Here is a 22,466-nt window from a genome sequence, read left to right as displayed (position 1 = left end):
TCTGCCTTCATACCTTTGTTTATGTTCAGGACATTAGTTTGAAACTTAGCTTTCTCACCCTCAAACTGAAATTGAAATTCTACCATGCTATGATCACTCTTCCCAAGAGGATCCTTCACTTCGAGATCATTAATTAATCCAGCCTCGTTACACATTACCAGATCTAAAATAGTCTTTTCCCTGGTTGGTTCCACAACATATCGTTCCAAGAAACCATTCCACATACACTCTAAGAACTCTTCCTCAAGTCTACCTTTGCCAATTTGTTTTGTCCAATCAATATGAAGATTAAAATCTCCCATGATTATAGCTGTACCTTTCTTACAAGCCTCTATTATTTCTTGATTTATACTTTGTCCTACAGTGTGGCTACCCTGCACTTTTGCCTTCTCATTTCTCTTTGACTTTTTAAATTTCTGCTCAGCGTATCCCTCCCCCCCACTATTTAGTTTAAAGCCCTATCTACAGCCCTAGTTATTTGATTCGCCAGGACATTGGTCCCAGCCTGGTTCAAATGAAGCCCGTCCCAACGGAACAGCTCCCTCCTATGCCAGTGCCCCAGGAATCGAACCCCATTTTCTCCCACACCAATTGTTAAGCCACTCATTCATCTCTCTGATCTTATTTACCCTATGCCAATTTGCACATGGCTGAGGTAGTAATCAAGAGGTTACCACCTTTGTGGTTCTGCTTTTTAATTTAGCCCCTAGCTGCTCATACTCCCTCAGCAGAACCTTTTTCTTTGTCCTACCTATGTCGTTGGTACCTACATGGACCACGACAACTGGATAAGAACATAAGAAATAGGAGCAGGAGTAGGCCAATCGGCCCCTCGAGCCTGCTCCGCCATTCAATAAGATCATGGCTGATCTGATCCTAACCGCCAATCTACTATCACAGAACCATCTCCTGAATCTAACAGAATTAGACACACGAAATAGGAGCAGGATCAGGCTACACGGCCCCTGGGCCCGCTCCGCTACCCACAGGGCCATGTCCGATCCGAACCTAGACTCATGTCCAAATTCCTGCCCGCTCCCCGTAACCCTTAATTCCCTTTACTTCTAGGAAACTGTCTATTTCTGTTTTAAATTTATGTAATGATGTAGCTTCTACAGCTTTTTGGGGCAGCATATTCCATGGACCTACCACCCTCTGAGTGAAGTAGTTCCTCCTCATCTCAGTTTTGAAAGAGCAGCCCCTTATTCTAAGACTATGCCCCCTAGTTCTAGTTTCACCCATCATCAGGAACATCCTCCCAGCATCCACCCGATCCAACCCCTTCACAAGCTTATATGTTTCAATAAGATCGCCTCTCATTCTTCTGAACTCCAATGAGTAGCGTCCCAATCTACTCAACCTCTCCTCATATGTCCATCCCCTCATCCCCGGGATTAACCGAGTGAACCTTCTTTGTACTGACTCGAGAGCAAGTATGTCTTTTCTTAAGTATGGACACCAAAACTGTATGCAGTATTCCAGGTGCGGTCGCACCAATACCTTGTACAGCTGAAGCAATACCTCCCTATTTTTATATTCTATCCCCCTAGCAATGAAAGCCAACATTCCATTGGCCTTCTTAATCACTTGCTGCACCTGCATACTAACCTTTTGAGTTTCGTGCACCAGGACCCCCAGATCCCTTTGTACTTCAGTACTTTCCAGTTTCTTGCCATTAAGCTAATAACTTGCTCTACGATTTTTCTTGCCAAAGTGCATAACCTCACACTTTCCAGTATTGTATTCCATCTGCCAAATCTCTGCCCATTTACTTAGCCTGTCTATGTCCCCTTGCAGGTTTTTTATGTCCTCCTCACTCACTACTTTCCCTCCCATCTTAGTATCATCTGCAAACTTTGATATGTTACACTCGGTCCCCTCCTCCAAATCGTTAATATAGATTGTAAAGAGTTGGGGACCCAGCACTGACCCCTGCGGAACACCACTAGTTACTGATTGCCAGTCTGAGAATGAACCATTTATCCCAACTCTCTGCCTTCTGTTAGATAGCCAATCCTCTATCCATGCCAGTATATTACCCCCAATCCCGTGATTTTTTATCTTAAGCAATAATCTTTTGTGTGGCACCTTGTCAAATGCCTTTTGGAAGTCTAAATACACTACGTCCACTGGTTCCCCTTTATCCACCCTATATGTTACTTCTGTAGTGTATGTACCTTTAAGAGGAACTATGTTTTTGAAGCCCCTGTGTACTGTAGTACCAGTAGTGACCACTCGGGTATATAAGCCTGTAGAGCGTCTTGTGTAGTTAGTTCACCTCCAGACTTTGTTTAGTAAACACTTGTTAAATCAACTCCTGCATTCCGTGTCTCCATTAACACATGGATCTAACAGTGGCGACGAGTTAGAAACGAACTTACCTGCAATTCGGCAGCACCTCAAGGAGATCGATTCCTCAGACGAAGGTCGAAGCCAGAAGCAAGTTAAAAAAAAAAAACTGTGGTTTCACCAGCTAAACGGGCTGGTGGCAGGTAGTGCACTGATCCTTCCTGGGCTGCGGCGGGCTGGGGCTCGATCGGGTGGCTCTGCAGCGGGGCCGGGCAGCGAGTCGGAAAGCAGAAGCAAAGAGAGACAGAGGGTGGAACACTCAGGAGGCGGCCGGTGCTGCAAAGCAGGTCGGCGTTCGGACCGAGCAGAGGGAGGGGAAAGTCCCAGAGGGTCCGCTCTACGACGGGAACGGTTCTCCAAGTAACGGAGAAACTGTTTAAAAGATATATATAAAAAAAAGAAAAATAGAAATACCGCGAAAAGCTGCAGGTCGCAACGGGAACCGCGGAGAACAGCGTTGGCAGCAGCGGCAGCGGCGGGAAAGCGCAGGAGGCGCCATTTTGACTCGGCGGGGAAGAAGGAACAGCGCGGGAGGTGCCATTTTTGATTTTCAGGATGCCGAAGACTGGCAATATTACTGCTTTCGATAGTGATATAGAGGATTGGACCACATATGTGGAAAGAGTGGAGGTATATTGCAAGGCGAATGAAGTAGCGGATGATAAAAAGGCATCGGTACTTCTAAATCTGATGGGCGCAAGGACATACGGGCTGTTACGAAACTTGATCACTCCAACCATTCAACAATTCAACCATTACCTACACGGACAAAAATTTACCTTGTTGACTGACCATCAACCCCTTGTCTCCATATTCAACCCTAAAAAGGGCGTTCCCATTATGACAGCGCAAAGGCTACAGAGGTGGTCCCTTTTCCTAGGGGCACACCAATATGACATAGAATACAAAGAAACAAAACAGCGTGGGAATGCTGACGGGTTATCGCGCCTACCGTTGCCAACGGTAGAAGAGGCGCCTACAGTGGACCCAGTGGAGATGTTCCACTCGACCATAGTGGAATGTCTACCGGTGACAAATTCTACCATTGAAAAGGAAACGAGAAATGACCCGACTCTCTCACGAGTCTACGATTTAACGGTGAAGGGATGGCCAGCACATGGCGAACCTCTGTTGCCAGCATTCTCGCAAAGAAGAGAACAGCTGTCAGTGTGCCGAGGAACCTTGATGTGTGGATCCAGAGTGGTGATTCCACCCAAACTCCAGGATAAAGTGCTAAAGGAGCTTCACGAGGGGCATCTGGGTGGAGTGAAAATGAAGAACCTAGCCAGGGCGTTTGTATGGTGGCCAGGTATCGATGGAGACACCGAAGAAATGACCAAGAGCTGCCTAGGATGCCAGAAGGTCCAAAACGCTCCACCACAAGCCCTTCTACATCCATGGGAGTGGCCCTCATCTCCCTGGCAAAGGGTACACATCGACTTTGCTGGTCCATTTATGGACTCAATGTTCTTAATCGCGGTTGATGCACACTCCAAGTGGCCGGAGGTAATAAAGATGTCCTCCACCACCACGGAAAAAACCATCACAGTATTAAGGACCATATTTGCCAGGAATGGGCTGCCTGAACAGATCTGTTCTGATAATGGACCGCAATTTGTGTCCGAAGAATTCAGGAAGTTCTTAAAAAACAATGGGGTTAAGCACTACACGTCCGCCCCATACCATCCCGCCACCAATGGATTGGCTGAAAGGTTTGTCCAGACCTTCAAGAAGGCCATAAAGGCCATGGGTAATGAAGACATAAAACTTCAGCACAAGGTGGATAACTTCTTGTTTGCATACAGGAATGGAACACATATGGTTACAAACCAAACTCCCGCCATGATGTTCTTCAATAGAAGCCTAAGATGCCGGCTGGATTTGATCAAGCCAAACATCAGAAGGGACGTGGAGAACCGGCAATTTCAAGGCACGAATGAAAGGCCAACTAGAACCTTCCAGATAGGTCAACAAGTTTTGGCCCGGGACTACCGTACCGAGAAATGGCAGCCTGGAACTATCTGCACACGACTAGGACCGCTGATGTATACCGTGGACATTGGAGAAAGCATAATAAGGCGCCATGCTGACCAGATCATAGACATCCGAAAAAGGACAACCTACACCACAACTCTATACGCCTAGTGATGAAGCAGAGATACCCATAGTATCTACCTCCGATCCGGTGATACTGGAACCAGATGAACCCAACACTGGCATTGAAGCCGAATCGACCTTGCCAAAAGAACCTACTACACCACCAGAAACTACTACACCACCGAGGCGTTATCCGGACCGAGTCAGGAAGCCTCCAGAGAGACTGACTTATAATTAATTAACTGCAGCAATGTGTAGATTATTTTTCTTGTAACATGTAATTAATCATTACTTAAAATATTATGTACTAGTTGGCTAAAAGGGGAGGAATTGTAGTGTATGTGCCTTTAAGAGCCCCCTGTGTACTGTAATGCCGGTAATGGCCACTCGGGCTATATAAGCCTGTATATTGTGTTGTATCAGTTAGTTCCCCTCCAGACTTTGTTCAGTAAACACCTGTGAAACCAACTCCTGTCTTCAGTGGCTCTATTAACACACGGATACAACAAACTAGAACCTTCCAGATAGGTCAACCAGTTTTGGCCCGGGACTACCGTACCGAGAAATGGCAGCCTGGAACTATTTGCACACGACTAGGCCCGCTGATGTATACCGTGGACATTGGAGAAAGCATAATAAGGCGCCATGCTGACCAGATCATAGAGTCATCCGAAAAAGGACAACCTACACCACAACTCTATTCGCCTAGTGATGAAGCAGAGATACCCATAGTATCTACCTTCGATCCGGTGATACTGGAACCAGATGAACCCAACACTGGCATTGAAGCCGAATCGACCTTGCCAAAAGAACCTACTACACCACCGCCACCGAGGCGTTATCCGGACCGAGTCAGGAAGCCTCCAGAGAGACTGAATTTGTAATTGATTAACTTCAGCAAATGTGTAGATTATTGTTCTTGTAAAAATGTTATTTAATGATTACTTAAAATGTTATGTACTATTTATCTAAAAAGGGAGGAATTGTAGTGTATGTACCTTTAAGAGGAACTATGTTTTTGAAGCCCCTGTGTACTATAGTACCAGTAGTGACTACTCGGGTATATAAGCCTGTATAGCGTCTTGTGTAGTTAGTTCACCTCCAGACTTTGTTCAGTAAACACTTATTAAATCAACTCCTGCATTCCGTGTCTCCATTAACACATGGATCTAACAACTTCCTCAAAGAACTCCAGCAAATTTGTCAAACATCACTTCCCCTTCATAAAACCATGCTGACTTTGTCCTATTAAATTATGATTATCCAAATGTTCTGTTACTGTCTCCTTAATAATGGACTCCAAAATTTTACCTACCACAGATGTTAGGCTAACCGGTCTATAGTTTCCAGCCTTCTGTCTACTGCCCTTTTTAAATAAGGGTGTTACATTAGCAGTTTTCCAGTCTGCCGGGACCTTTGCTGAGTCCAGGGAGTTTTGGAAAATTATTACCAATGCATCCACAATCCCTACCGCCACTTCCCTCAAGACCCTAGGATGTAAGCCATCAGGTCCAGGTGATTTATCCGCCTTGAGTCCCATTATTTTACCGAGTACCACTTCCTTAGTGATTTTGATCGTGTTTAGCTCCTCCCCCCCTATAGACCCCTGTTTGTCCAGTGTTGGGATATTCTTAGTGTCCTCTACTGTAAAGACTGATACAAAATATTCATTCAGTGTTTTTGCCATCTCCATATTTCCCACCATTAATTTCCCGGTCTCATCCTCTAAGGGACCAACATTTACTTTAGCCACCCTTTTTCTTTTTATATAACTATAAAAACTCTTACTATCTGTTTTTATATTTTTTGCTAATTTACTTTCATAATCTATCTTCCCTTTCTTAATCAATCTTTTTGTTATTTTTTGCTGTCTTTTAAAGTTTTCCCAATCCTCTATCCTCCCACTAGATTTGGCTACCTTATATGCCCTTGTTTTTAGTCGAATACTATCCTTAATTTCTTTACTTAGCCACGGATGGCTGTCTTTTCTTTTACACCCTTTTCTTCTCAGTGGAATATTTTTTTTTTTGGAAGTTGTAAAATAACTCCTGAAATGTACACCACTGATCATGTATCGTCTTACCCTTTAATCTATTTTCCCAATCCACTCTACTCAATTCCGCTCTCATACCTTCATAGTCTCCTTTATTCAAGTTTAGCATGCTTGTTTGAGATCCAACCTTCTCACTCTCGAATTGAATATGGAATTCAACCATGTTATGGTCACTCATTCCAAGGGGATCCTTTACTAGGACATTTTTAATTAATCCTGTCTCGTTACACAGGACCAGATCTAAGGTTGCTTGCCCCCTGGTCGGTTCAGTTACATACCGCTCAAGAAACCCATCCCTAATACACTCAATGAACTCATCCTCAAGGCAGCCCTGCCCAATTTGATTTGTCCAATTAATATGATAGTTAAAATCCCCCATAATTATAGATGTTCCCTTATTACAAGCCTCAACTATTTCCTGATTGATACTCCGTCCAACAGAGTTGCAACTGTTTGGAGGCCTATAGACTACACCCACTAGTGTTTTTTTCCCTTTATTATTCCTTACCTCCACACAGTTTCATTATCCTGATCTTTTGACCCAATATCATTTCTCTGTATTACAGTGATTCCTTCCTTTATTAACATAGCCACCCCACCTCCCCTTCCTTCCTGCCTGTCCTTCCTGATCGTTAAATAACCTGGTATGTTTAATTCCCAGGCATTGTCACCCTGCAGCCATGTTTCTGTAATGGCCACAAGATCATACCCATATGTAGTTATTTGTGCCATTAACTCGTCTATTTTGTTACGAATGCTACGTGCATTCAGATAAAGAACTTTCAAATATGTTTTGTGACACTTAGTTCCTGCTTTTGCCCTTTTTATTACTTTACCTTTTACTCCATACCTTCTGCCCCTTCCTGACATGCTCTGGTTTTTAATTTCCCCACTGCTACCTAAATCTATGACCTTCTCTGTTGTCATTTTTATTATTTGCTCTCTAGGAACCTCCCCCCCATTAGTTAGTTTAAAGCCCTCTCTACAGCCCTAGTTATATGATCCGCCAGGACTCTAGTCCCAGCACTGGCCAAGTGAAGCCTGTCCCAACGGAACAGCTCCCTCCCACCCCAGTACTGGTGCCAGTGTCCCAGGAAGCAAAACCCATTTCTCCCACACCAGTCTTTGAGCCACGCATTTAACTCTCTAATTTTATTTGTCCTAGCCAAATTCGCTCGTGGCTCAGGTAATAATCCAGAGATTATTACCCTTAAGGTTCTGTTTTTTAATTTGACCCCTAGCTGCTCATACTCCTTTAACAGAACCGGCTTCCTAGTCCTATCTACGTCGTTTGTACCAACATGGACCACGACAACTGGATCCACCCCCTCCCACTGCAAGTTTCTTTCCAGCCCAGAGGAGATGTCCTTAACCCTGGCACCAGGTAGGCAACACAGCCTTCGGGACTCTCGCTCTCGGCTGCAGAGAACTCTATCTATCCCCCTAATAATACTATCCCCTACCACTACAACATTTCTATTTACTCCCCCCTCTTGAATGGCCCCCCGTTCCACGGTGCTGTGGCCAGGTTGCTGATCCTCCCTGCAGTCCCTGCTCCCGTCCCCACAGGGAGTAAGAACCTCGAACCTGTTGGACAAGAGCAAGGGCTGCGGCTCCTCCAGCTCTACCTCCTGGATCCCCGTACCTGCCTCACTCGTAGTCACACCGTCCTGTCCCTGACCATGGGCTACATCTGAATTAATTAACTTCATAGGTGTGACCACCTCCTGATACACAGAGTCCAGGTACTTCGCCCCCTCCCTGATGTGTTGCAGTGTCTGAAGCTCAGACTCCAGCTCATCAACACGGAGCTGGAGTTCCTGTAGCAGCAGACACTTGTCACAGACGTAATTACTGTGAGCCTCAATGGGGTTCACCGGCTCCCACATCTCGCAACAGTAACACATCACCTGCTCCATTCTATGTAATTAATTAAATTTTTTATTGTTAGTTATGGACCCCCTCTGCCCAATTTTAGATGCTAGTATCCCCTTTAATCAGTTGGATTTAAATTAAATCAATCCCTCTAGTTACACCAGTTAAATGGTTTACCAACAGTCACTCTGCACCAGAAAGGTCTTATTAACTACAACCCACAGAGTTAAAGTTTGAAAAGAGCACCTAACACCCCACTTACCCTATCTCATACTTACCCAAACTCTCAGCACTCTTTGATGACTCGCACTCAGTGCTTGCTCGCGCTAGGACTGGTCTTTTTTACTGTTTGTTTGTTTACAGCCAAATGAGTCACCCCTGCTGATTGGTTAGGAAACTGGTTTCCACTGCCTGCTGTGCCAATTTACTCCTACTGCAGTGTAATCTTGTTTTACTCTTCTTAAACCAACAGAATCCCAAATATTTAACTTTTCCCCTTTACTTAAACTGCTTAAGTAATCTTATCAAGATTTAAAGAGAAATAACAATTAAAGAACTCTCATACTTACCCAAACTCACAGCACTCTTTGATGACTCGCACTCTTTCCCCATCCACTCTAAGTTCCTCTCCAGCCCAGAGGAGATGTCCTTTATGGCACCGGGCAGGCAACATAGCCTTCGGGACTCACGCTCTTGGCTGCAGAGAACAGTGTCTACCCCCTAACTATACTGTCCCCTACCACTACCACATTTATGATGTCATGGCGAGGGTGGGGGGGGTGGGGTGGAAGAGGGTGTTGACATTTAAAAACATATATGTATATAAATTTAAAAACTAAAGTCACGGGGGTACTTAAAGGGCAAGTACTTGCCTTTCAAGTTACCTTATTTAATTCCAAGCCCAAATGGTCATTTCCCCTCACAAGATTATAAGTTTGTGTGTCTGAAACAAGTACTTCTGGCACATACAGGGCTATAATCACAGGTACTGATGTGAGAGCTAACTTAGTTCAAGAATTATTTAAAATACATGCCTGTTGCTCCTAATTCAGCAAATCATACATGACACCTCAAACAATGAGTGTATTTAGATTAAAGACTGCAGATGTGTTCCTGCACCACAGACTGTAATTTGACTACCATTGATGCACCTAATAAAGACCTTTAAACAGCTCAAGCACAAATGTTAGACAACGTACAATTATAATGTGGCACAGCTGAATGGCACAGAACAATTTGCATTTCCCCCGACTGAGAGTTTATAATAAGCAAGGATGGCAGTTGATCATTTCTCTTCCCTCCAACAAAATCATTTACAGAAGCAATAATTAACACTGTGCAGCACATTATTATACAGAAGATGAGAAATACATTTTAATGGACACAATATTGTCATTTTGAAACCACAATCCTGCCTTCTCCAGCTAAAGTCAAACAGATTTTTTGTGATTCAACTGAAAACCTCACTTCCTAAATTAAGCAGAATCTACCACTTGCAAAAAACAAAACAAACAATTCACACGAGAGGTAATGCTGGGTGGTTTATGCATTTGTTCAGACATACTTCAGATCGCTCTGGAAGAAATAAGTCAATGAAATCAGTCATGGATGTTGGCAGGTTTCACGTGCTTATGCAGGAAACCGTCATAAGTCACTGAATATTGTAAGCTGCAAATCTTTCACACATACAGAAGTTGCCTCTCACCACAACTGCAGAAAAGGCTTTCATTCCCATGTTCAAGTGCATTTAAATAAAATCAGAATCTTACAGCACAGGAGGCGGCCATTTGGCCCAACACACCTGTACTGGAAAGTACTGTCCAATTTAGTCCTACACCTCAACCTTTTCCCCATAACCCTGCAAATTAGCCCTCTTCAAGTACATGTCCAATTGCCTTTTTAAAGCTCCTATGTAATCTGATTCCACCACCCTTTCAGGTCGTGCGTTCCAGACATTAACAACCCTTTGGGTGAAGAAATCTCTCCTCATTGCCCCCTAGTCCTTTTGCCAATTATTTTAAATCTATGACCTCTGGTTACCGACCCACTTGCCAGAGGAACTAGCTTCTCCTTACTTGCTCTATCAATATCTCAAAATTTTGAACCGCTCCATTAGGTCTCCCCTTAACCTTCTCTGCTCAGGGAACAATCCCAGCTTCTCCAATCTCTCCACATAACTGAACTCCCCCATCCCTGGTATCATCCCGGTAAACCTCCTCTGTATCCTCTCCAGGGCCTTGACATCCTTCCTAAACTGTGATCCCCAGAATTGGACACAATACTCCAGCTGAGGCCTAACCAGAATTTGTAAAGGCTTAGCATGACTTCCTTGTTTTTGTATTCAATGTCCCTTTTCACAAAGCCAAATATTCCATACGCTTTCTTAACCGCCTTCTCAATTTGCCCTGTGACCTTCAAAGATTTGTTAATATGCACCCCCAGGTCCCTCTGATTTTGCACCCCCCTCAAAAGAGTACTATTTAGATTATACTGCCTCTCCATGTTGTTTCTCCCAAAGTGCATCACTTCACACTTATCCACATTGAATTGCATCTGCCCATTTCACCAGTCTGGCCATGTCCTCCTAAAGTGTGCTATTATCATGCTCACTATTTATTACTCTGCCAAGTTTTGTATCGTTCACAAACTTCAAAATTGTACTCCCAATACCCAAGTCCAAGTCATTTATATATAACAAGAAAAGCAATGGTCCTAATATTGACCCTTGGGGGACTACACTGCATACTTCTCTTCAGTCAGAAAAACATCTGTTCACCATTACTCTCTGCCTCCTATCCCTTAGCCAATTTCACACCCAAGTTACCATCCTCTCTTTAATACCATGTGCTTCTATTTTCCAAATATCAAATGCATTTTGAAAGTCCATATATACAACTACTGCCCCACCTTCATCAACCCTCTGTTACTTCAAATAACTCAATCAGGTTAGTCAGACACGACTTGCATTTAACAAATAAGCTGTCCCTTATTAATCCACACTTCTCCAAATGAGAATTAATTTTGTCCTTGGCAATGGTCGCTAGTAGTTTTCCCACCACTGACATTAGACTGATTAGCCTGTAGTTACCAGGTTTATTCCCCTCTCCTTTTTTGAACATGAGTGTTAACATTTGCAATTCTCCAGTCCTCTGGCACCACTCCAATATTCAAGGAGGGTTGAAAGATTGTGGTCATCTTTAAGTCACAGAGAGAATTAATTTTAGATGGCATTTAACCATGAACTCCACATTTAATCCAATTTCAATTCCATCCATAATTCTGCTGCCCATATCCTAACTCGCATCAAATCCCGTTCACCCATCACGCATGTGCTCACTGACCACACTGGCTCCCAGTTCACCAACGCCTCGAATTTAAAATTCTCGAGTTCAAATCCCTCCATGGCCTTGCTCCTCCCGCTCTCTAACCTCCTCCAGCCCTATAACACTCCAAGAGCTCGGTGGTCCTCCAATTCTGGCCTCTTGTACATCCCCGATTTCCTTTGCCTCACCATTGACAGTTGTGCCTTCAGCTGTCTAGGCCATAAGCTCTAGAATTCCCTCTCCAAACCTCTCCACTTCTCTCCTCCTTTAAGACGCTCCCTAAAACCTACATCTTTGACCAAGCTTTTAGTTACATGTCCTAATATCTCGTTATGTGTCTCATTGTTAAATTTTGTCTGATAACGCTCCTGTGAAGGGACGTTTTACTATGTTAAAGGCTCTATATAAATGCAAGTTGTTGTTGCTCGAGACATTCACAATCAGGATGATCTGAAATCAGCACCAGACAAATGGACACAGCACTTTTAAGTCTGCCTTTCAAGTTTGTCCTGAGTGCTGGAAATAGGAAATGCCAATGGGGCATCTGTACGACACCACTTAGTTCTGCTCTATTAGAGTAGGAAGAGCATATAATGTACAAACATTGTATACCTGCTACTTAGCTTGATGAAGCAAAAAGACCACAAACAAATTTGTAGCACTTTGACCATACCTGAGGCATTTTTATGTTGAGGGAGGATTAGGGTTGCAAAGGGGTGGAAAGTTTCCGGTAAATTTCTGGAAATTTTCCACGGGAAGTTTAGCTTGGGAATTTTGCCCAAAAAAGCACATGCTAGCATAATATTGTTTTTTTTGTATTTCTTTCTTTTTTTTCCCCACAGGTCCTCTCTTAAAATTACTAACAGAGATGGAATCTTAATTATTAAGGAATTTCTTAATCAATATATGTTTATCTTCTTACTTGGCTTGTTTTAATAATTACAAGTTTTGTGTGTGACTGTGAACAAATGTGTCCTGATTGGTTGGATGAGTGGATGAGCGATTAGCTCCCTCTATTTGTAATATTTGCATATCGAATTGTGATTGGCCTGCAGGCATCTGTAAGACTGCTTTAGTTTTTTTAAGGTCCAGGTTAGGGGTCCTGAGGGAAGTCATTTTGTTTTCTGCTGATGTTGTGATGATGCAGTAAGTAAATCAGACTTTATACCAAATAAACCAGTTACTTGTTGAACTCTGTTGTCCTTCAATTTAAAATATACAAAATAATACACTATTGGTGATGTAGCGTCGTGTGTGTACAGGTCATGCTTCCATCACATGGAGCATCAGCAAAAATGTACTCACCCTGTTGCAATCGTGCTGATCGACCGCAGTTCGACGCAGAGATGAATGCCCTTTATTTCTCTGCATAGAACAATGCCACGTTTACCGTCGGATGTGTGGAAGCATTTTACCCCAGGCATTAAAGATGGAAAGACTGTGTACATGTGCAAACACTGTAGAAAGCCATATGTAAAGAATGCCACAAAGATGCAGCAGCATTTATCCAAATGCAACAACTTCACTCATATTACGTCTATTGGGTGCGCAGCTCATGGGCTTAACCTGCTCCTCAAGGACATCATGGGTTTGAGAACCATGGAAGCACTGTACAAGAGAGCCAAGCAAGTTGTTAAGTATGTCAGGGGAAAACAGGTAGTTGCAGCAACCTACAACTCCAAGCAAATGACAAAGAACAAGAACACCACACTGAAGCTGCCCAACAACACTAGATGGGGTGGTGTTGTCATAATGTACAACAGCCTTCTGGAGGGTAAGGAGTCGCTGCAAGAAATGGCAATATCCCAGTCTGGGGATATGGAAACCACCATCAAGAAAATACTGCTGGATGATGTGTTTTGGGAGAGAGTGGTTAGCAGCCTTAAACTACTCTCACCAGTAGCATCTGCAATTGCTCAGATTGAAGGAGATGACGCTGTCTTGTCAGATGTTCTCAGGCTTTTTACTGATTTAAAAGAACAAATCAGCATTGCCCTACCCACATCCCTGCTGCTCAAAGCAGAGGAGAAGGCAATTGTTCAATTCATACAGACGCGTCAAGAATTTTGTGTCAAGCCGATTCATGCTGCAGCATACATGCTGGACCCAAAGCATGTTGGGAGACCAATACTTTCTGGAGAACAGATCAACAGCGCTTACAGTGTGATTTCTACCCTCTCACACCATCTCAATCTGGATGTGGGCAAAGTTCTGGGAAGTCTGGCAAAGTTCTCTATCAAGCAAGGTCTTTGGAATGGGGATGGGATATGGGAATCATGTAAGCATATCAGTGCACATACCTGGTGGAAGGGACTTTGTGCATCTGAGGCCCTGTCACCTATTGCATCGGTGATACTCCAAATCCCACCTTCATCAGCGGCCTCTGAACGAAACTGGTCACTTTTTGGAAATACGCATACAAAGGTGCGCAACAGGCTGACTAACAAGAGAGTGGAGAAACTGGTGGCTATCCGGGCGAACCTACAACTTATTGAGCCAGATTCAGAAGTGTCCACCACGCAGCTAGACACTGACACAGAGGAGGAAATGGACACGTCAGAGCCAGAGTCAGAGAATCAGGAGGAGCAATGAGGAGTAGAAGACTCAGAAGACTCATGAGTAGAAGACTCAAAGGGACAAAATAAGGACAAATTACAGGCTAAATAAGCTGACACTCTTTTTATTTTATTTTAGATGGGTCTTTTTTGTGGGGGTTCAATAAAGTTCAAAATTATAACCTAAATAAAGTTTTGAAAGCCTGTTTTTATTTGTATGGAACAGTATGTCTATTTTGACGATAATATAAGGGTCAGAGACAAAAACCATCAGTGTGCAAAAAAACTCAAAATTCCCATAAATTCCCAAAATTCCCATGGAAAGTTTCCTCTTTTAAAAATTCCCAGAATTTTGCAACCCTAGGGAGGATTCTGAAAGCCTCCTCATGTACACCACTGATTATTGTAATCATTTAAAAAACATTGTCAGCCAGGATTTGCTGTCAAAATAACGGTGAGAAATATGGCGCTCACCGTTATTTATGCATAAATGGTACAGCAATTTCAGGCGAGGGCAGATGTGAGGTTAAATGTGAATATCCAAAAGTTGTTGTCTGAGTTGTGCCGTTTCACCGTTAGCTTCGCTTAAACAGCATTTTGTTATCTGCCTCACCGTCGACATGCATTGAACGCCAAGAAGTTGTTGTATTTGCACAGTAGATATGAACGAACCCCGCCGCAGATATTTAGGGCTAGTAATTAGTAGCATAAGTACCATTTTAACGACATGATAACTTAATTACTGTCAATCAAGCTCTCTGGCACTGAAAATTGTCTATTACAAGTGTGGAGTCTCATTCCTTCAGGTTTTGAACTTTTCAGGGAGATTTTTAAAAAGTCAAAATTTAATTTAACATTTTTTTTCTTACTTTTCCTTTCTGTCTTCTTCTCTCTCTCTTAATCCAATCTTTCTTTTCCTCTTTATTTTTCTTTTTGTGCTTGATTTGACATTTAATTCACCCTCCTTTGCCGTCCTTCCTGTGTTTATTTCCCAATCCTTAAATCTCATTGGTTTGGGAGATACTCTGTTGGTTGCCCTGTTCATTTAGGTCGCAGATCCCCCGTTTCCTTCATTGCGCCATTATCAGCTTGTACTTTGAGCAACTCTGTGGGAAACATTTTGAGAGAAGGGGCAAGTCTAACTAACAGCAGATGCCGTTAGATGCCCTGCTACAGCACATTCTGGCCCAATAATTTGGTATGTAGTTTTGTGTCATCTTAATCTCAAAATATGCATGATCAGATCAAAATCATCTCATTACTCTTTCCTCCTTTAAGACGCTCCTTAAAGCCTACATCATCTGCCCTAATATATCCTTATGTGGCTCGGTGAAGTGCCTTGGGACATTTTACTACGTTAAAGGCACTATATAAATACAAGTTGTTGCTGTTGATTGTCCATCTATATAGATGTTAGCACTATGTAAAAATATGGTCTTCCTACAAGTTAATCCAAAATCAATGATTATTTTTATAAAATAGAGCTAACAAAAAAAAAATCTAGCTTAGTTTTGTCTGTTTACAGTATTTTGATATCTTGATCCACTCACCCAGCTGCTCTCTGTCTCCAGTTTCGATACGGGTCATATAGACTCTCACAGAAGATAAGCGCATGTCTTGCAAAATCTTCGGCTGGAGTTTGGTCTGCCATTTCTTTCTCTTTGGTCTTGCTTTTTAACTTGTATTAAAAGGAAAATTAAGGAAATATCAAACTCAGCATGTACCCCCCAGCTTCAAGGGACCTCCAGTCTCATTGGACTGGTGTTTTGTGATTGTTTACAACTCACTGACACTGCAATGAACAATCATATTACAGTAAGAAAATTCATCAAACATCAGCTTTCCTACTATAATTCTAACCCTAAACTACTAGACTGAACAATGATAGTTTTAATTGAAACTTTCAAACTCTGTGCTCATCCATTTGGCCCTATTCTCACTTGGGCCCTATTCTCTTCATTTTAAAAACTTTTGTTTATCCATCTTCTACTGTTTCTTACTCTCACATGTCATTCTGCAAGGGCTACTTCTTTTTTGGGGGGGCGGGTTCATTGGCTGAAAAACAGTGCCGGTGAAAGGCCTAGATTACAACGAATGACATGGTCACCTTATAAACATGATGATCAGGTAAAACTCTGATATGACAATCACATTATATAGTTCCCTTGATAACAAAGCAAGTTCATCCTGTGAATAGCTGAGCTAGACAGGCAAAGAGGGCCCAGAATTCATCCTTAGCCAAGGCAGTGATCAATTAGCCTTGGTGTCCCTGGGTTAAGCAGTAGAATATTGGTCATGGTTTCCACTTCTCATCAAAATGAAGTAGCCCCTGCTGGAAAGTACACATGCATGGCTGTCCTTTGAAAAAAAGGATCAAGCTGGATAGGAATGCCTACAATCAAACAGCCTGCTAGAAATAATGACCAATTGGGTGAGATATACAGGACAACTGGCACCCAGCAAACAGTCAACTCCTTCACAAAAGGTGAGGAGGGAAGAAAACTGGGTGAATAGAAAATGCATCAAAATCAGAACCGGACAATGATGGGACGGGCAAATTCGACCAAACAATGGGAGAATTAAACAAGACATGAAATAACTTAGGTCACCGTTACCTTCCTCGCTACAAGCTTTTGAGTAGATATCCAATATTGAGCTAATTTCCCCACCCACCCACACCCCCTCCACCCCAAAATTATGCCTCTCCTCATTACTAACCCCTGCCACATGTACCATCTGTAGCCAACAGGTTAGACATGCTTGCAAGTATTGCCAGGGTATTGTCTGAGCACACAGCCTGCTATGAATATTGACCATAGAAGGAGCGCAAGAGCCGCCTGAGTGGGCGGCCTATTCAATTTTTCCTTCCCTCCATGTAGGGAAGCTTGCAAACCTCCACTTGGTACCTCCACACAGCAAGTGCGGATGAGACCATGAACTCACTCAATATTGGACAGAAACCTCAATTATGGTGCATGGGATGTGAGGTATCGAAGTGCAAATGCAAGGCCTCAACCATGGTTAACAGCTTCACTACTCGACATAAAGCTGGTCTCAAATACAGATTTTTTTCCCAGTAACTCTGCATTCAAGATTCCGCATACACAAGATGTAGTTAAATAAATAATTTGCTTCAGAATGAAGCAAGTATTTTGAGTCATTTAAGACCCAGTTTCAGCGAGTGCTAAACTTAGCTCTGCAAAAAGGAGGGCTATGGAACTGTTGCTTCTGACCTGAGGGCACTTAGCTCTCAGACTTCTGTAGAGTCAAGTCCAAGCTTAATTAAACAAGATGATCCATCTTTTTGTTCCCATCCAATAGAATTTCATAAATCTAGATGCAATTTTTTTTCTTTTATTTTCTTTTAAGCATAGTCTGCCTTCAATAATCTTATGGTAATTTCAGTTCACTCATCAGGTTCCATGTTAAACAATTCTCTCCTTGACATAGCTGCCTCCCAACCTTTGAGTATCCCACAGAATCTTTGAACTTTGTGTGTATTTTTGCACAGCTTCCAATTTTTTGTCAGTCTTTTGACAAATCGAACAGAAGTATAACATTAACAAAAAGTTTACGGCTGTAGCAAATTAATCGGAAAATTTACCTTGTTAATAAATTACACTTTTGTCTTTGTACACAAAGAGCTGTCTTGTTGTAGTGATGGGGCTGTTTTCAGCTAAGAATTAATAGTGAAAGGGGCTGAAAAGTAAACTTATCATCACTTACCTGCTGAATGTAGACCGTAGTCATAGTAATAACATGATTAATGTAGGAGCAGGTTCCAATCTCCTCAACATTAGCCAGATTCCTGGGAAACAAAGGGAATGATTCAATTTATAGTTCACATTGTTCTGAGAAAACTCAAAAAACTTTTTTTTTTTAAATCAAAAACTGTCCGTGAACAATAGGAACTAAGCCTAAAGACTAAAATATTACTGATATACCTATCAATTCGTCCAATAAAAAGCGACGAGTTAGGAACGTAACTAAAGGTTTTTATTGACTAAATAACAGAGCCCACCCTCGTGGGTGATCGGGTCCAACAAGGAGGAATACCAGCCAGTCGACTACCTTTATACCTGGGCAGGTAGGTGGAGCCATGGGCGGAGTCGGAGGTGGTCAGCCCAGGTATAACAGCGCGACAAGAGGCGACCTCGTATCGTGATACAACAGTGATAACGGTGATAACAATACAACAGTGATAACTATAGTGTAACGATAAAAGTGGTTTACCACAATTACCCAATGACTCAATGAGTTTATCAGGTGCGTAGCTGGAGCCATGCAGATTAGAAAACATCCGTCAACTTCTCGAATTTAAAATTCTCATCCTTGTGTTCAAATTCCTCCATGGCCTCGCCCCACCCTACCTCTGTAACCTCCTCCGGCCCTACAACCCTCCAATTCAGGCCTCTTGTACCTCCCACTTCCTTCGCCCCATCACTGGTGGCTGTTCCTTCAGCTGCTCTAGAGCCCTAAGCTCTGAAATTCCCTCCCTAAACCCCACCACTTTTCTACCTCTCCCTCCTCCTTCAAGTTGCTCCTAATAACCTACTTCTTTGGCCAAGCTTTTGGTCACCTGTTCCAATATCTCTTTATGTGGCTGTGTCAACTTTTGTCTGATAACACTCCTCTGAAGCGCCTTGGGATATTTTACTATGTTAAAGGCGCAATCTAATGCAAACTGTTGTTATAGGAAGGTCCCTGGTTCAATGTGCTATGTTAGCTAACATCAGCTAGGGCAGTGATAGGCGCACTACAACTGGCACGCTGATGGGTTGGGATGGGGAGAAATAAAACAAAAAATGCCCAGGCTCCTGATTGCTATGCAACTAGCCTTTCCCTCTAAGTGCTCATGTGTCGGCACTGGTTGAGGACAGGATCAAGCGCAGCTGCGGTCCCCCCACAGTCAAGCAGACTGCCAAGGCTCAATGTCAAGGTTCTTGTGTGGGTAATGCCCATTTGAGAATGCAGCAAAGTGCAAATGACAATAGTGTCACTGTATCCCAACAAGAAGCTAACACTATGAGAGAAAAAAAAACTGAAGTCATTTTTCACTCAGCATCATTTATATCTGCTGCACAGTAAAACATGGGGCTCACTGTCCATTGGGATATTCTACTTTAAGGGTAACAGTATCATTCAACAGGCACATGGTATTCTTAGTTGGCTTTTTGTAGTCTCTTCCTAGTCTATATACTATCCCTTACACATTATAATACAGTAACTATACCTGCAGATGATGATGAGGAATTTGACCAGAATGAGTGCCAGTGCTTGCTGTTCATCCTCCAGCCCATCTGACAGTTTCAGCATACACTGCAATTGTTGCTGTCTCAGAACCTGCAGAATGTTATCAGGCAACAAGGATAACCCTGGTGGGACATCATCCAATCTAAGGGAATAAAAATAAATATATCAATAGAAAGTCGAGGGATATACCAGTGTATAAACATTTCTGCAACCACTGGGGACAAACCAAGTTTTTGAACTGCCCGACAACGATAAATTAAAATAAAATCAGAAATTCAGCTGAAATTTTGGAGTCGTTACTTAATGTGCCATATTGGCAACATGTTTTTTGGAGCACTAGCTCACTGGATGGTGGTTGCAGGGGTGAGGATGAAGACAAACACTGGTTTGCTGAAGTGAAGGGGGGGGGGTGGGGGGCAAGCACTTCTTCACTGAGATGGGGCAGGGAGGGAAATGAGGAGTCTGATGTTCATGCCACGTCTGCGTGCCATCTAGCAGCTGGCTCAGAGTGTCGCTGGCAGAATACAACAACATCAACAATCCAGTTAAGACACTGTATGACCAGAGAAGGGATTTAATTCAAAAAAATCAAAAGGGGGGTAAATTTGTAATTAAACATTTCTCATGTCAAACTTTAAATGTTGTCCTTTTAGACTTTAAGAAAGAACGTGCATTTATATAGCACCTTTCACGGCCTCAGGACATCCCAAAGCACCTTACAACCAATCAAGTACTTTTGAAGTGTAGTCACTGTTGTAATGTAGGAAACGTGGGTGGCAATTTACGCAAAGCAAGCTCCCACAAAGAGCAATGAGATAATGACCAGATAATCTGTTTGTGTGATGTTGGTTGAGAGGTAAAATGTTGGTTAGGGCATCAGGGAGACCTGAGGGGGCAGACGGGGCATCAGGGAGACCTGAGGGGGCAGACGGGACCTCAGTTTAACGTCGCACCCAAAAGATGGTAACTGCAATAGTGCAGCACCTCCTCAGTACTGCACTGGAGTGTTAGCCTGGATTATGTGCTCAAGTCTCTGGAGTTGGACTTGAACTTACAACCTTCTGTCTCAGAGGTGTGAGGGCTACCACCGAGCCAGGGCGGACACCTAAACTTTTCTAAACCTAAACCAATTAACTTTTCATAATTCTATTTAGCAGGATAATTTAAAGAATTGAACTAGGTGGGGCTGCTGTGTTTAAACCAGTGCACAAGGCAGCAGCAGCTGAACACACTGTTCTCACCACCACCAGCTAATGACCGTCACCAATGGCAAATAACATGGTGGAGTGGCAGAGACTAAAGAAATCTGCTAGTGCAACAATGCTGCAGGCTTTATTTTTAAATAAATGTTCATTTAGCAGCTCCAGGGGAGTGGGCTTCTTTGCAAAGAGATTTTGGCACAGGTGTGTATACCTGTGGAATTATTAGAAGTAGTCAATGGAATTCAATCCCAGACTCCAGGATAACGAGCAACAAAAATCCAGGCTTTACAGTGCAGTTCCCATTGTTTAAACACTTGGCTCCCAAACAAAAGACTCGCAGGTTTCATGTCCAACGCCTGCTCCTTACTATAGTCTCATCTGGAGGAAGATTTGTGCCTTCCAGCGGGAATTAGAAGCTGTCATTCAGCCAACCCGTCTATGTGAAAGAAACGCTCACCATCTTAACTTATCTCCCGTCTTTACAATAAACCTATATCCGCCCCTACCCACAGTTATTCGGTTTACTTTATTTTTTGGAAACTTGCATTTATGTAGCACATCATCACTGGTTAGGGCTCAGCTGGAGTATTGTGTTCAATTCTGTGCACCACACTTTAAGAAGGATGTCAGGGCCTTGGAGAGGATACCGAGATGGTTTACTAGGATGATGCCAGGGATGAGGACTTCAGTTATGTGGAGAGAGAACAGAAACTGGGGTTGTTATGCTTAGAGCAGAGAAGATTAAGGGGAGACCTAATAGAGGTATTCAAAATTATGAGGGGTTTTGATAGAGCGAGTAGGGAGAAACTGTTTCCTCTGGCAAGTGGGTCGGTAACCAGAGGTTGTAGATTTAAAATAATTGGTGAAATTTGGAGAAAGTTTTTCAGACAGAGAGTTGTTTAGATCTGGAACGCATTACCTGAAAGGGTGGTCGAATCAGATTCCATAGGGACTTTCAAAAGGCAATTCGACATGTACTTGAAGAGGGCTAATTTGCAAGGTTATAGGGAAAAGGCTGAGGTGTGGGACTAAATTGGACAGCACTTTCAAAGAGCCGGCACAGGCACAATGGACCGAATGGCCTCTTTCTGTGCAGCAAGATTCTATGATTCTACCCTCAGGACATCTCAAAGCACTTCACATCCAATTAATTATTTCAAATTCAATAGACTCTTCGTTCACTGCACTAGATGGACCTCTACCTCAAATTAAACAACCCAACATATGAAGTTACTCAAATTTCAACACATAATAATTTGCCCGGAATCTATGTTTCCCTAGGTACACGTCCTTTTGCAAACCTAAAAGATATCACACATCTTTTGATTGTCCCCATCTCCTCCAAGTGTAATAAATTAATTCTCAATATCAGCAGACACGAAGTGCTCCACTTGGAGGAAGCAGGGGTAGGTGGGTTCATCCAGGTGACTGTACGCCACAGAAAAGTATAGCAAAATAAATGTGACTTTTGTTTTTCATTTAAATAAGAAGTGCTGGCAAATTTGCAATTGTGAGAAAGAACTGCTTTCTCTATTTACATTAGTTCACCTTCTTTACAGTGTCAGCAAAAGGAAATTCTCATAAGCATCAACAGAAATTACCATTTAAACAAAAAAACTTAAAAATGCCAAAAATGGGAAGGCAGCAGCCCAGAGTATCTCAACCCCAAAGTGGAAGAGAATTATAAACATAGAATTACAGATAGTCTACAGCACAGAAACAGGCTATTCAGCCCAATTGGTCAATGCCAGTGTTTATG

The 22,466-nt window shown here is 42.8% G+C and overlaps 1 protein-coding gene across 2 annotated transcripts in view; it reads right to left on the bottom strand.

Moving 5' to 3' along the window:
• The window catches only part of LOC147120016 (neurobeachin-like protein 1), a 254,216-nt gene that overhangs the window by 116,655 nt on the left and 115,095 nt on the right, over positions 1 to 22,466 (bottom strand). For both annotated transcript variants that reach the window (XM_085985506.1, XM_085985507.1), the window contains exons 3-5: positions 19,486 to 19,647; positions 17,979 to 18,060; positions 15,803 to 15,930 (exon numbers count right to left, since the gene is read on the bottom strand). In XM_085985506.1, the coding sequence (XP_085841632.1) occupies positions 15,803 to 15,930; positions 17,979 to 18,060; positions 19,486 to 19,647 (372 nt within the window). The remainder of the gene's footprint in view (positions 1 to 15,802; positions 15,931 to 17,978; positions 18,061 to 19,485; positions 19,648 to 22,466) is intronic.

Source organism: Somniosus microcephalus, chromosome 4 (genome assembly GCF_052327205.1).
Source record: "Somniosus microcephalus isolate GS21.2 chromosome 4, FLI_Smic_1.0, whole genome shotgun sequence".
Taxonomy (NCBI): Eukaryota; Metazoa; Chordata; class Chondrichthyes; order Squaliformes; family Somniosidae; genus Somniosus; species Somniosus microcephalus.
The sequence above is the reverse complement of the archived record's forward strand: the minus strand, read 5'-3'. Positions and strand labels throughout refer to the sequence as shown.